At 34.8% G+C, this 16178-nt stretch overlaps 1 protein-coding gene across 1 annotated transcript; it reads right to left on the reverse strand.

Moving 5' to 3' along the window:
• Positions 1-319: 319 nt before the first annotated feature.
• LOC306878249 (5-formyltetrahydrofolate cyclo-ligase-like) lies at positions 320-9504 on the reverse strand (the record flags this gene model as incomplete). The annotated part of the gene is made up of 3 exons (XM_079430475.1): positions 320-546; positions 6760-7024; positions 9421-9504. 3 exons carry the CDS (start codon positions 9502-9504, stop codon positions 320-322), a joined length of 576 nt encoding a protein of 191 aa, XP_079286601.1.
• Between the last annotated feature and the right edge of the window lie 6674 nt (positions 9505-16178).

A 16178-nucleotide genomic window follows, 5' to 3' on the forward strand; every position in this document is an offset into this window, starting at 1 on the left:
TCACAGAAAAAATATCGGCATATTTAAAACAACATGAGTGACTAAATAAAGGCCAAATTTCCATTTTTTAATTAACTGTTCCTTTAATGTCAGGACAGACTGCATTTTTAGCCTTTTGGTAGAGAGCGTTTGGTAATTCTTATGCTGATACAGAAACTCTTCTCTGAAAGGAGTCCCCAGACATTATTTGATTTGAGAATATGGATTGGGTCCAAAGAGATTTAATGCATTTCATTCAGAAACGGGATCAATATAGCAGGAATCATTTGAATTCAAATGACTTTGAGCAGCGCTGAAATAAAGGTCTGACTGGTGGAGTTCATTCCTCGTCTTCATAGAGGACTTCATCAATAAGAAAATCATGTTCACCCACTGGGACTTCGGCACACAACTGCTCTTTGAAAGCCAAGGCGATGGTATACGGCTTTCCCTTCTGGTGCGTCCTACAGTGCTCCAGATACGTGTCGTAGAAACCCTCTCCTCTGCCAAGACGATTCCCCTTCTTATCAAATCCCAAACCAGGCATGAGGATAAGATCTAGTCCTCCTGTAACAAAATTAGAAAGGAAAGAGTAATTAAATAAGATTATGTGGATTATGCAGATTTACTTTTGGAGCTCAAAATACACCATTACAGCACAATACAGTGAATTTTCAGGCCTTGAGAACCGAAAAAAAAAATGTGCGGGGAAGCCAAACCACCGAGTGGATTTCAGGCAATACAGACTGTCATTTAAAAGCTAGAAACACAAAGCATCTGTGTGCTTACAATGTGTTTTATAGAAGAACATACTTCATTTGCAAATATATTCTGGCTGTTTATAATAGGAAATATGCATCATGCATGCTTTCTAATTGACGGATATAATTCATGCATGTCAATTTTCAAATTACAGTAGCTTCTTTCAGATGATAGCTGCCGACATGTAAAGCAATGACAACTAGCTAATTAGTGGCTAATTATAAGTATTGCACAAAATAGGTTTGAAGGCTAGCTGATTAACACAGGAACGTGGCAGTAAAAGTATGCTTAAACTAATATAATTTAACGCTGAGTTAATCATTATTGTAAACTCAACTTCTTAGAGGAAGTAGGTAGCTTGTTTTGCAGTCCAAGCATAGCTGAACAAACCTTCTATTTTAAAACACAGTAAAAATAATTTTTCAAAGTTGTAAAATATTGGACTGTTTTACAAGGAAAAGACTGTTTTTCTAATCTGTGATCAGAAAAAAATTCAGTTGTTTGTAAACCCATTTGTATGCAAAATGTTTAGAGCAACGGTGCACTTGTGAACAGATTTATGCTCATGCAGCCAACAAACACAAAATCACTCTGGGCCGCATTCATGAAACAAGCAGAACAAATTGTGTACAAATCATGGGTAAAGCCATTAGTATGCAAACTTTGAAATTTAATGCAAATATTTATGAATGGATTATAGCACTGCAGAACTGGTGTAATATTTGCTTTTGCCAGATGTAAACTGCAAAGGTGGCACAGAAGCGCTTCTGAAGTGGTATTTTGTTATCGGCACTGACCGTGTAATGCTGCTCAGAGGTGGAATAAATGCATTTACACAATTACAAATGTATACTTTGATACTAGGGGCTCACCAGGCGTAATTTGGTCTTGCTTTTATGCAGCATTGCATCTGAGTTTTGAGCAGGCTGCGTAAAGATGCCTTTTTAAGGAAATTCAAATTCCTTATTTAGAAATTGCTAGTAAATTTCACAAATAATAACAAAAAATGGCAAGAAACACAGTATTTCAATTTATGCACAAATGGATTTATGTTCATGAATGAGGCCCATTGCTTATAAAGGCCTTACAAATTTGCCGATTTTGAAGACTTGAAAATGTAAATTTATTGGTTTTCATGAAATCTGTGCTACGAGTCTGAATTTTAAACACAAGCTAAACCATTAAATATTGATTTAAATGGTGTGAACGTCTCACAATCACAGCCTGTTCCTGCAGCGCTTGTTCAATATTTCACTGTCGGCTCTGTTCTAATAAGCCTGTCTTCAACATTCATTAATAAAGCATCTATGCAGAACCGAAGTATTACATACACATTTTTCAACATGACAGAACTGTGTTGGGAAAACATATGGAGTCGCTTTAAAAAAAAAAAAAAACCCAAGGCAGTAAGATGACAGCATAGTCTCAGAGAGCTTCAACTGTATACTTCAAAATATAATTTTGTTATTAATGAGTCTGAACCAATCAGATAATCTCCAATATAAACAAGACTACTTGTATTTAACGTCCTACTCAAGCAATCGCAGACCTTTTATCATTTCATTATTTCTGCAGAACGTCTTTCTCAGGCCTTCAGGCCAAATCTTAGCAACATCTGAAACAGCCCAAGATCTCAAATCATCGTTTTGTCCCCAAACTGCTCAAGGTTTCAATCTGAAAGAGCATCAGTCCTTTGCAGGATTTAAAAAAAAAAATCTTCTCCCGTCTCATCTCTTCATCTCATTTATTTATATGCTCATCCCAGTTCACAATCCTCTGGTGTAAAAGGTGAAGCAAAAAAGGATTTGAGGAAACACAGGCTTGTGCCGATGGGGATTCCTCAGATTTGTTTTTTATTACTGTAGATGAAAAGCACACTTTTATGATTGCTTTCATTTGTTTCAATGACAAACCCTCAGTCATATAATGCTGCTGAAATGTGAAACGAGGGAGACAAATTTAGATATTTCTACTGTAATATATGTGCGTTTGTGTGTGCATGAGCGAGAATTAAATAAAAAAATATACATATATCATCTTTTTTAAAAATAACACTTCTGAAAAAAAGTATTATGGTTTCCACAAAACTATGAAGCGGCACAACTGTTTTCAACATTGATAATAATAAATGTTTCTTGAGCATCAAATCAGCATATCAGAATGATTTCTGAAGGATCACGTGACACTGAAGACTGGAGTAATGATGCTGAAAAATCAGCTTTGCATCACAGGAATAAATTACATTTTAAAATATATTCACATAGAAAACTATTATTGTTTTTACCGTATTTTGATCAAATAAATGCAGCTTTGGTACTAGGCATAAAAGAGTACTTCAAAAAAGGATTAAAAACACACCCACACACACACACACGCACATTTTCAATTCACTAAAACAGCTGTATTTGTCAGAGACTCATTTCATGTATGGTTAGGCATATACACTACTAACAGCTGCGCCTATGAGATGATGCTTTTCATACTGCAGCCCGAAATTCTGATTCTGAAATAGGAGTCATTCCATCCAGACGGCACAGTTCATTAAGTCCAAATGTTTGTTGGAATCATATAAAACCTTGTTGATTTACAAGCGGCACGGTTTGACATTAAGGGAAGACAGTGAGGAATGAAGTGTTATTGCGGGATTAAATGCTATCGGAGCGCCTCAATCAGACACACCAACAGATAGGCAATGAAGTTCACTTCGCTGGATTCAAACCATTCAGTCTTGTTAGCACTTAGTGTCACAGTGATGTACTGCCAATACGAGAATACAAAGATTGTCCACATAGATTCAACGCTTGTCCCTCCTTCAAACACAATTTCATCTAGTCACAGCTTTCTTTTATTTCTTTTTGTTGGCAATAGTTGTTAAAGTCAATGTCCATTTTACTACTTCAATCGTATCATCAACCAAAATGATAATAACCTAAAATAATATCTAAATGCTATTATAAAATTAATATTATATCAGGGTTATTATCATTAACTGGAACAAACCATTTAAAAAAAGAAAAGAAGAAAGAGGTTACTTGAAATAAATAATAAAATAAACGTTTAATTTGTTGAAGTACTACTCTATTAAAATTAATAAATAATATATAGATCTATTTTAAATAAAAAACTAAAAATGACAAAAATACTAAACAAGTGAAACTAAAATAGCACTGTATTATGTATGAAATAGCTAAAATGAAAAACTAAACCTAATCAATAAAAAATTAATAAATATTATATAGTCATATTAAAAAAAAACACAAAATTACTAAAACCAAGTACAATTCAAAGTGAAAACAGAAAATATAAAAATAAAATATCATTCAAAGTATTAACAAAAATTATAATGGTATCAGTGATACTAAAATAACACCTGTATTATATATTTTATCATAACTAAAACTAATAAATATAAACTAAAACAAAAAATGTATAAATACTATTAAGCCATTTAAAAACAAAAAAAATTACAAAAACAACAAAATGACTAAAACTTTCAAATTAAAGTGAAAACAGAAAATATATAAATTAATATTTTATCATAAACCAAACCAATGTTACTGAAATAACTATTATATATGAAAATGAAACTAAATAAACTAAAACTAATACAAAAATTTAAATGACAAAAACAACAAAATTACTAAAATTCATAATAATAATCTAATTCATATCAATAATACTAAAATAACTCTGTATTATATAAAGGAAAGCTGTTTTAGAGGTTAAACAAGTTATTACATATTAACGAAAACTTTAAAATACCAACCTGCTACGTGCACTGAATCATCCACAATAAGACCAGAAATCTCTGAATATTTAGAAAGCAAATAAACTTAGAAATGTTTATTTCATGTTGACTTTAAAGGCAAACACCTCTACAGGCGAGAGAAAGCCGCAGGACGTCCTGAGCTTAAGGTGACTGTTTCAAAATGCACACCTTCCTTTCTCACACCGGGACAGTGCGGCGCGATAACACCCCTCCTCATGTGCGGTTCACATATCAGCCCCCATTTCTCTGTCTTTCCTTCCCTCTCTCCTGAACGGCTGTATATTTCATCTGCTCCTCTCTCTTTAATGCACATATACACAAACACCCCATCAAATCTGGGTCTAAAACACAGACTTTAATCTCAGAGATATTACTTACTCCACAGGTGCGAGAGGCTTTGGTCTGCCGTCCAGTAACACCTGCCTAGTTTATATTCTGCACTACATAGACGCAGTCAAACGGCTGATTTCTTTCCTATTTGCTTCAGAAAACGAGCCATTCTGCTAGAATGTACGGTTTACTAAAGCTATAATTAGCCTGATGATAAATTATAGAGATTAAGTAAACTGTATAGATGGTAAATTAGGACGATTAGATGAAAAGCACATCTTTGATAACCATAAAAAGCCCACGGTCACAAAACCCATAAATACTAGCTGTATGCAGGCAATGGCATGATTTATGAGTTATAATTCACTTACTGCAAATTAATGTGGGGAATATATTAAAAATGATGGTAAGTTCATGACTCAGGCAGTATAACAAAATCTACTGCATGAGTTTAACAGTAAACACTTTAACAATTACTAAATTACACAATAATGGAGAAATAATTGAGAAAAGGCCCCTGCTAATGCTTTTTTCCCCCTTAATACACATTTCTGGTCTTATTGTGCATGATTTATTGGAAAATATTATTGCACAGAAAACTTGATTCTGTTCTTTTTACAATTTCTGATGAATAAAATCAAGTTGTGTCTTGCATTCTTTAAGTATAATTTCCATACTATCCTGCTTTAATTTAATAATGCACAAATAATAGAAGTACAATGTGTTGCTAACTTATTTCATGTTAGATGCATGACATATTTTGAGAGAATATGATATGATTATATGATTACAGTAAAACTAGGTGGTGCTGCAAAGTCTGTTTCTGAGCTATAATCTCATGAGGAACTTTAAAAATCATGATTCCAGTAGTTTGATGTTAGTACTGCAGCATATGCAATGCAGTGTCTTGGAAAAGTGCATATATTCAACCACAAATTGCAACATTGCAGTAACAAACTGAAAATATCCTAATGTTAATGTTTAGATGCAATCTATAGATTCAAAGCAATATAAAACAACAATACTTGAATGTGCTGTATGTGAATACGAAGCCAAATGTAACTGTGGAATGAGAGCACCCTCTAATGGTACATATTTGTCTCTTTTTCCTTTTCCACAACACCTAATACCTGCATAACGCATAATAATAATAATCATAATTACTATATAATTTATTAAAATTATTATTTATTTATTAAATCAATGACATAATAATAAATAATCATTTTTTATATATATTAAACAAAAAAAGGAAATATTACTATTGTAATATTTAACTAAAGTCTTGTATTTAAGAAAAATATGATACATTTTATTTTACAATTCAACTTTTATTTATTTAATTTTTTTAGAAAAGCTAGTTTGTTGGGCTGCATAGTTTGGTCAAAAAAAATGTTGCGATTAAAAATTAATATGATGATAAATTTTAAAACTATTAAACAAAATAAGAAACATTCATTTTTTATTGCTATTGCAATAATTGTGAAACAGCTAGTATTTAAGAAACACTACAATTTTAAAGCATAACTGTAAAATTACAATATTAATACCAATATTTATGACTTTCTTATACACTGTGGCATTTACTGCTGATTGAGTGGATCTGAGACAAACACCAGATCATGAGCTGCTCACATATAAATGATCACCATATTGTGCTTTACTCTGAATCTTGTAGCTTATACTGTATATTTAATTAAATTGCAGCCTCTGTGTTTTGATAAGCCATATTTTGCGACTTTTTTAAATAATATAACACTAGAAAACAACACACAGTATATGGCTAAATGTGCAGCATTCAGTTGTATTTCAAGTGTTTTTCAAGTGTTACTTTATTAATATATTTATTTTACCTATAATAAAATGTAAATTAAAAAAAAAGAGATTTGTCAGAGGATACTGTCTTCTGTCCATCTCACCTGTGGCCAGGGCTTCTTCTCTGTCGCTGTCGTCGTCTGCTGGCTGCTGGATGTTCCAGGACGTGAGGGGCAGCATCTTCACATCCTCCATGTCTCTGAGTCGTAACATGTCCATATGACTGCTCTTGGTGAAGTATCTGGGAATGAAGCAGACTTTGCCCCTCTTGAAGATGTCCTGGAGGATGCCGTCTGTGTGCACCTCATCATGCATGTTCAGGAAGGCAGCGATGCGCTGGCTGGACAGGTATTTGGGATGCCTGAACAACTAGGCGCAAGTTTGGATAGTTGTTAATAAACACAAATTATATTGTTCAGTTTATATGTAACATGAATGTTTTAACTGCAAGAATTACGATTATTGCTTAATCTAGTATATGTAATTACGTGCCTGCATTAACATATAATATAATTCATGTAATAAACAAAAACACCTCAATATAAAACAATTATATTGATACTTTTTAGCTGATTAGGAGTAAAAATATAACCAAAGCACTTTCCACATACTTGCAACTGAAAACCATTTTGGGATTAAGAGTATGAATATTCACACAAGCACATGAGGTTTGAGGGTTAATAATCTCTAAAGCCAGGCTTTCAAACTTTTAGATGCCAGACTAATATATATTATCATAATCGTGCGGGGGCCACCCATCCTTGAATTTCAGAGGAGTCTACACAGTTTCTTGTATAAAGTAAAAAATAATATTAAAAATGCGTAAATATTATTTTAAATGGAAAATATTTAGTTTGTATTGTAGCATTATTTTTTCCTACTCATTACTGCACTGTTAATATAATATTACTGTATGTATTACATTATTTATCTGTTATTTAAATATCATTTTTATTTATATATTTATCCATTTACTTATTTCAATATATTTTTATTTATTCATTTATATTTAAATAAATTTGTACACTGTTTTCCTGTTTCTATTGTTACATTATTAATCTTTTTCTACTCTCTACTGAACTATTGCATGTAATGTATTATAATAATATATTATGTATCTGTTGACTTAAATATTATTTTTATTCATGCATTTATCAATTCACTTCTATTTTTTGTTTATTTTAATGTTGTTTTTGATTAATTTGTTTTTTTTTTTACACTGTTTTCCTTACAGAAATGCAAAAATAAGAACAAGCAGGAGACCAGGATGTAAAGACACTCCAAAATAATGTGCAGAAAATATTCTGGCTTTTTTTTATAATATCCAAAATCTTAAAAAATAAATGCGTGAGTAGAGAATGTGAAATTAGAAAGAAAAAAAAAACAGGTTTATCAATGTTTACTTTACTTCTGATTTGTGGGAATTTTAACATCCATGTTTGCTGTCCGTTTGATCAGTTGGCCACTGATTTTAAACGACTACTGACATCTTTTGATTTATTTCAGTTAGTAGATCGACCCACACATCTTATTGGACACACTTTGGACCTTATTATTTCTCATGGGCTCTCTATCTCCCTTACTGAAATATCTGAGACTCCCATCTCAGATCACTTCCCCATTATTATTGAATTTCCAGTCCCACCATCAGCAGCCAGCAGGTCTCTTGCTTCACCGTGTTATCGTCGCGTTCTCGCCTCCTTAACAGCTGAAGAGTTTACCGCTGCTTTTATGGACTCTAAACTTTATACCCTTCATGGACCTGTCTCTCCTGCATGCTCTGATGATCTTCTTTCATCTTTTCAGATCTTCTAAGCTAAGAGCAGATCCCTGGATAAATGATGCCACCCGTGCCCTTAGGCAACGTTGTAGACAGGCAGAGCGGAGATGGAAGAAGAACAAATCACATGTGTCTCTGGAAATATTAAGGGGTTGTTTTTCTGATTACCAGAGGGCTGTGAAGGAGGCAAAGTCAAATTTTTTGTCTGATATTATCACCAATAGTGGGCAGTGTCCCAGGGTGATGTGTAACACAATTAATTCTGTTGTGAATCCACGCCCCTGTCCTCTGATTGATGCCTCAGTCTCCACTTGTGAGAATTTTCTACACTTTTTTATTAATAAAGTGGAGTCTGTCAGACAGCTCACTAGTAAGAGCCCTGAAACTGACTTGGTGGTGTTTGAAAAGTTTGAACCGGTCTCATTATCATTTCTTAATGTAGTAGTGCAACATATGAAAATTACAAACTGTCCCTTAGACCTTGTTCCAACCAAATTGCTAAAGGAAGTTTTTACTGTAGGGCCTTTTCTGTTGGCTTTTATTAATTTATGTATTAGTTCAGGATCTGTTACTGCTGCTTTCAAGCATGCTGTGGTTAGGCCTCTTCTTAAAAAAACTAATCTGGATCCCTCAGTTTTGTCTATTTTTAGGCCAATTTCCCACCTGCCCTTTCTCTCAAAAGTTTTAGAAAAAGTTGTTTTTATACAATTGCATTCTTTTTTTAGAAAGTAACTCTATTTTTGAGAAATTTCAGTCTGGATTCAGATCGCGGCACAGCACTGAGTTTGCACTGTTAAAGGTGCACAACGATATTGCTCGGTTTGTTGATGCTAAGTGCCCTGTTATTCTAGTGCTACTTGATCTCACAGCGGCTTTTGATACAGTGGCCCATGAAGTCCTTCTGTCTCACCTTAATCATGTTGTTGGAATTCACTTGTTGGGGTACTGCACTTCAGTGGTTCTCGTCATATTTGACTAACAGAACCTTTTCTGTAATGATTGGGGACTTGTCCTCCTCCACCACTTCTCTCTCTTGCGGGGTGCCACAAGGCTCTATTCTTGGGCCCATGTTATTTTCACTTTACATGCTGCCTTTTGGATGCATTATAGCTAGGCATGATATAGCTTTTCATTGCTATGCTGATGATTTGCAAATTTATTTGCCTATGAGACAAAAAAATGCTGACGCAGCTAGGTCATTAATTAATTGCATTAATGACATTAAATTATGGTTAGAGCAAAATTTCCTTCACCTAAATGAGGAAAAAACTGAATATATTTTATTTGGAGCTTCGACCAACTGTCAGAAATCTCGGAGTGACTTTTGATAGTAGCCTGAAATTTGATAAACAGATTGACAGCGTGGTTAAAGCTAGTTTTTTTTTTTTTCAGCTACGTCTTTTGGCCAAGGTCAAAACTTTTTTTGAATCACTCTGACCTTGAGAAAGCTATTAATGCTTTTATCAGTTCAAGATTAGTTTACTGTAATGCACTTTATGTTGGTGTCTCACAGTCGTCCCTCAATCGCCTTCAGCTGGTGCAGAATGCCGCGGCCCATCTTCTAACTAATACACGTAAACGCGAGCACGTCACCCCAATTCTTTATTCACTCCACTGGCTTCCAGTTTCTTTTAGAGTTGTTTTTAAAATTGTATTGTTTGTTTTTAAAGCTCTCAATGGCCTTGCTCAACTGTATGTAATTCAAGATGCTGGCTTTTCGTCAGCCAAACAGGGTTCTTAGGTCAACAAATCAACTTTTGCTGGAAGTACCGAGGTCACGGTACAAACACTGGGGTGATCGGGCTTTTTCTGTAGCTGGGCCCAGACTCTGGAATAAGCTTCCCCCCGATTTGCGCACCATTACTGACCTGGGTCTTTTTAAAGCTAAGCTTAAAACTAATTTATTTAGACTGGCTTTTAATATCTAGCAATGTTGTGACATTTTTGTGTATTTTATGTAATTTTTGTTGCTGGTTTGATATTTTTGTTTTATTGCTCTCTTTTCATTGGAAAGCACTTTGGTTCACCTTGAGTGTTGTAAAGGGCTGTACAAATAAATGTTGATTGATTGATTGATTGATTGAATGTTTAAAATAAAAACAAAAAAAACATTTAAAATAATTACATATTAAACCATTGTAATAAATACCACCTATTATTAAGTGGTTAAGAAATTTAACCATAGCCTTTCGTTTAGAAATTCAAATTCAAATTCAAATTTTATTTGTCACATACATATACATACGTAGTACGACATGTAGTGAAATGTATTGTACGACTGTCCAACAAATTGTCCAACAAAATTAAGAAAAACCTCAAGTTTACAAAAATACAAATAGAAAAAGTACAGTAAACATATATACAGAATAAACTAGCAATAAAATAAAATAACAAATAGATAAAGTGTCCGTGTGCTGTGCAGTGCAGTAAAGTGTATAAGTGAGTAAAAGGATACTAAAGACAAAGACAAATGGTATGTAAGTCCCACTCATTTATCCTTACGTAACCTTCTACAAATTAGTGCAGATTGTACTTGAAAAATGTGCAAAGTGGAAGTGTGGGGTGATGTGCTTAGAGTGGAGAGTGGTTTAGACTCCGAAAGGCCTGCGGGAAGAAGCTCCTCCTCATTCTCTCTGTGTTCGCCTTCATGGAGCGGAAGCGTCTCCCTGAACGCAGCAGAGAAAAGAGTCCATTGTTGGGATGGCTGAGGTCCTTCACTATCTTCCTGGCCCTGGTCAGGCACCGCTTGCTGTAGATGTCCTGCAGGTTAGGGAGCTCGGTGTGAATGGTACGTTCCGCTGAACGCACCACCCTCTGGAGGGCTCGTCTGTCCTGCATAGTGCAGTTCCCGAACCAGGAAGTGATGCTGCCCGTCAGGACGCTCTCGATGGTGCAGGTGTAAAAAGTCTTAAGCACCCGAGAGGGAAGTCTAAAGTCCTTTAAGCGTCTCAGATGGTACAGACGCTGCCTGGCCTTCTTCACCAGGGTGCTGGTATGACAGGACCAAGTCAAGTCCTGCGTGATGTGAACACCCAGGTATCTGAAGCTGTCCACTCTCTCCACTGGAGTCCCGCTGATCGTGATCGGCTGGTATGACCGCTCCTGCTTCGTACTGAAGTCCACTATCAGCTCCTTAGTTTTGCTGATGTTCAGGTGTAGACTATTCACCTGGCACCAACTCTCCAGGTTCTTAATCTCCTGTATGTAGGCCGTCTCGTCGTTGTCTGAGATCAGGCCCAACACAACAGTGTCATCAGCAAACTTAATGATGGTGGTGGAGTTGGAAGTGGCCACACAGTCATAAGTGTACAGTGAGTACAGCAGGGGGCTCAGAACACAACCTTGAGGGGCTCCAGTACTTAGGGTGATGGAGGATGAGGTGTGTTTACCCATCCGTACGGCTTGCTGTCTGTCCTTCAGGAAGCTGGAGATCCATTGGCACAAGGATGTGCTGAGACCAAGGACCTCCAACTTGGAGGTGAGTGTGGAGGGAATTATGGTGTTAAACGCTGAACTGTAGTCCACAAACAGCATTTTTACATAATTCCCTTTTCTGCAGTCCAGGTGACTTGTTGTGGTGTGGAGGAGGTGTGAGATGGCATCCTCCGTGGAGCGGTTATGTCTGTATGCAAACTGTAGTGGATCCAGTGTGTCTGGTAGTGATGCAATGATGAAGTCTCTGACCAGTCTCTCAAAGCACTTCATCACCACTGATGTGAGGGCTACAGGGCGATAGTCGTTTAGGCAGGTGGGCTGCGGTTTCTTGGGGACAGGAACAATGGTGGACTGCTTAAAGCATGAGGGGACTATGGACTGTTCCAGGGAGAGGTTGAAGATCTCGGTGAACACCGGTGCTAGCTGGTCAGCGCAGGCCTTCAGAACCCGACCTGTGATGCCATCTGGTCCTGCTGCCTTCCTGATGTTCACTCTCTTGAATGCCCTCCTCACGTCATGCTCCGTGATGGTGAATACGTTGTCCTCACCGGCTTCCTCAGCGTGCATGCAGTTAGCACTGCTAGCGCCGTTAGCGAGATTAGCTGCAGCCTCGAAGCGAGCATAAAAAGTGTTCAGCTCGTCAGCCAGAGAGGCGTCCGCATTCCCCGATCTGGAGGGTGGTGTTTTATAGTCCGTGATGGTTCTAAGTCCCTGCCACAGGCTCCTAGAGTCGCCATGTTGGAATTGCGACTCTAGTTTCCTCCCGTAGCGCTGCTTCGCCTCCTTCACCGATCTGCGCACGCTGTAAGATGCAGCCTTGTAATCATCCATGTTCCCGGTGATGAGCCCTGTGTTGTAGGCAGCGGAGCGGGATGCATCCAATTAAGAAATCCAATTTAGATGCATCCAATTAAGAAATTTAACCACTGTACCTTGAGATAACAAAATAACATTTATATGGGGGTTGTTAGGTTAGGTTACTGAACTTTGTGCAAGTATAATCTAACTACTGTCCCATACTACAAGGCCAGTGAAAGTGGGACACAGTATAAAATATTTAAATTGCCCGTTTTTTGCCATATTAACGTGACTGATCAATGAAAGCATAATTTTGCTTAAACTTTTGGTATTAAAAAAAAAGCAAATCTGCTTTAATAAAAAATAAACATTTGTTATTTTTATATTGCTCAGCAGTGGTTAAGTGGACCATGCTAATAGAAAAACCTGGACTTCACTCCATACGTGTGAAAACCTGGTGCTTCACGATGCCATAGAAGAAACGTTTTGTCTAAATGGTTCCATAAAGAACCTTTAACATCTGTTTCACAAAACGTTGTGGCGAAAAAGGTTCTTCAGACTATAAAAAGGTAAGAAAGAGCAGGTTCTTTAAAAACAACCTTTGACTGAATGGTTTTTGTGGAACCAAAAATGGTTCTTCATATGGCATCGCTGAGAAGAACCTTTTAAGTACCTTTATTTTAAAGAGTGTTCTTGGGAAAACAGTCCTTTTTCAATTCTATTGAGCTATTATTAAATTAAATATATCTACAAATCAGCCATTTCTCTGATTCCTAACTCATATTTGCAATGCATTCTGGGATTAGAATTTGGCCTAAATGTGGTGCCTTACCTTTTTGAACAACCTTTAAGTTGGGAGTGCCTATGATGACTTAACGTGCCCATCTGAAACAGAGCAAATGACTCATTAACATTACACACTGTCATTAAGCGTCTGGTTGTCATGACCTGTTTACTAACCACTTTCATGTAAATGTCAAAAGTTTCAATTGACGCAGCAATGGTTTTGCTCATGGGTGTAATTATTATTATACATAAAGCAGCAGGACTTCAGAGAGTTCAAACTTTGAAGACCCTGTTCATAAACATGGGCAGCATAGGATCTTTTCATCTCAAAACTGAAGCCGGTGCCAATCGCAGTAAAGCGTGTCGCTCCAGGAAAACGCCTGGAATGATAGAGTGCAGATTCTGCTATAATTCTGCTCCAGATGATGGAGGAGTAGTTGGGGATCAAGCTGGGCTGACTCCACGAGTGGCTCCAAAGGTTCAGCACACAACTTTTTCAGTACGTCGTTTCTGTGTCAGCTGACAGCAACGAATGGTCCAACCGGGTTCGTAGACAGAGGATACAGCCAATGTCAGCGTTCTGAAGAAATTCCAATGCACATGTAAACACACAGTACACAAAAAGATCAGTTTTGGTTAGATATGTTAACAACATTTTGCTAATGTTCCCATTAAGTTAAAAAATGTTTATTTCTCAGTTCTCAAAGCTTCTTTGTTGATGCGTTAGAAACTTTTTTCTTGGTTATGTAAATGTTAATAAAGTAATACGAGAGAATTTTAACTTTAAAAATCTTACTTTGTTTCATTAACAATCATAATACAAAGCTTTTTTTAGAGTTAATGTTCGCTTGTTATTTATTTCAACTAAAATTCCTTTTGCTTTCAAGTTATCATATTAAATATTAGAAAGCATATTTTACTCGTACTTTTTTATTCACACATATTTTATTCATACTTTAATGTTTCAAATAATTTTTGTGAAAATTAAAAGTCAAAATATGACTTCAGATATATTTCTGTTAAAAATAAAACAGAAAAAAAATAAAGAAAACAAAATCTAAATTTTGTTATATTTTAGTTGATTAAAAATGATTGTTGACAAATGGGTAAATAGTTATTTGAATGATCATGGCAAAAATCCTTAAATCTTCTTTTAACCTGTTTAATCCTAATTTTTTCCCAGACATGAAAATATCCAAATTATGCACAATTATTAACCCTTTGAAATAATCAATATATATATATTTTTTTTTTGGAAAAGTGTGTGAAAAAGTGTTTTATGGTCGGTCACAACTGTCTGCAGTCATAATTCTTTTATATATATCTTAGCCCAGCTATTTTAAACTGTTTAATCACATTCTAGGGTAACTGTTATGCATAATAAACATATACAATATTGATAGGAACACTGAGATAAAAGACACAAAAATACAACCATCAACGTATTTCAAAATTGTCACTTTTTTGGTAAAATATAACATCGAATTTTTATATTAGTGCTACCACTATTACAACATCAATATTGTACATTTTTTGCAACATTTGAATTTTTAATTTTGTCATTGCAACATTTTCACTAACAACTGCAATTGTATTTGTATTGTATAGCCTACCTAAGTTCACTGTTATCCCACCGGTCACTATTGTGATCATCAAGATGTTTACTCATTCTACGACTACACTCAACAAAACTGAATATATGTGAATTCATATACTAATACTAGACACGTTAAAGATAATGTGGACCAAAAATCTTTGTCATATCTTTATGTTACCATACTTTACTAGCCTTTCGTTTTGGAGCTTTGATGCATCTATCATCTGCTCAAGGTGTAAACAGGAAATAAACTGCTCTGGTCATGTGACAATTTGCACTAATTATGTGAAACTGCACATATTTAATTGAGATGGGATTAAATGTCATCTAATGATTCTTGTTCTAAATATGTCTGACAAGATTATTTTTTTTGGTATATGAACTGTTACACTGAAGGACTAGAATATAACAAATGAAATTTAATAATAAAATTACATTTTATGTTAAATTCTAGTCCTTCAATAAATACAATGTATTAATAATAATAATAATAATAATTATATCAGTTATAATAATAATAATATCAGTTTGTTTGGATATAATAGTTGGTTTGTTCAAAATAGTCATTTTAAAACTCTAAAAGTCAATTTTAAAAAAGTTAAAAGAATAAAAGGGGAGTACCGTAATAAGTCTATTCAATATACATTGTTTTTTTTTGTTTTTTTTTTTTTGTTTTTTTTTAAACAACCAGTCCAAAAAGAAAGTTCCTCTATATGTTTGTTATTATTATTATTATTATTATTAATAATACATTAAATGTATTGAAGGACTAGAATTTAACATAAAATGTAATTGTATTATTAAATTTAATTTGTTATATTCAAGTCCTTCAGTGTAACAGTTCATATACCAAAAAAATTAATAAATCTTGTCAGACATATTTATAACAAGAATCATTAGATGACACATTTAATTCCACAATAGTGATCATAAAAAATATTTTAATTTATACAGCTCGAAAAACCTTACTGACTGATGTTTTAGTGCACTTCCTGCAAATATGGAAAAAATAAAGTCTCAATTAAATATTTTTTATTTTAATTTTTTTTTAACAACCAGTCCAAAAACAAAGTTCCTCTATATGTATGTCGTAAAAATATGAAAATGAATATGTAAAGCGATGATTT

This window comes from Barbus barbus (assembly GCF_936440315.1).
Source record: "Barbus barbus genome assembly, chromosome: 1".
Taxonomy (NCBI): domain Eukaryota; kingdom Metazoa; phylum Chordata; class Actinopteri; order Cypriniformes; family Cyprinidae; genus Barbus; species Barbus barbus.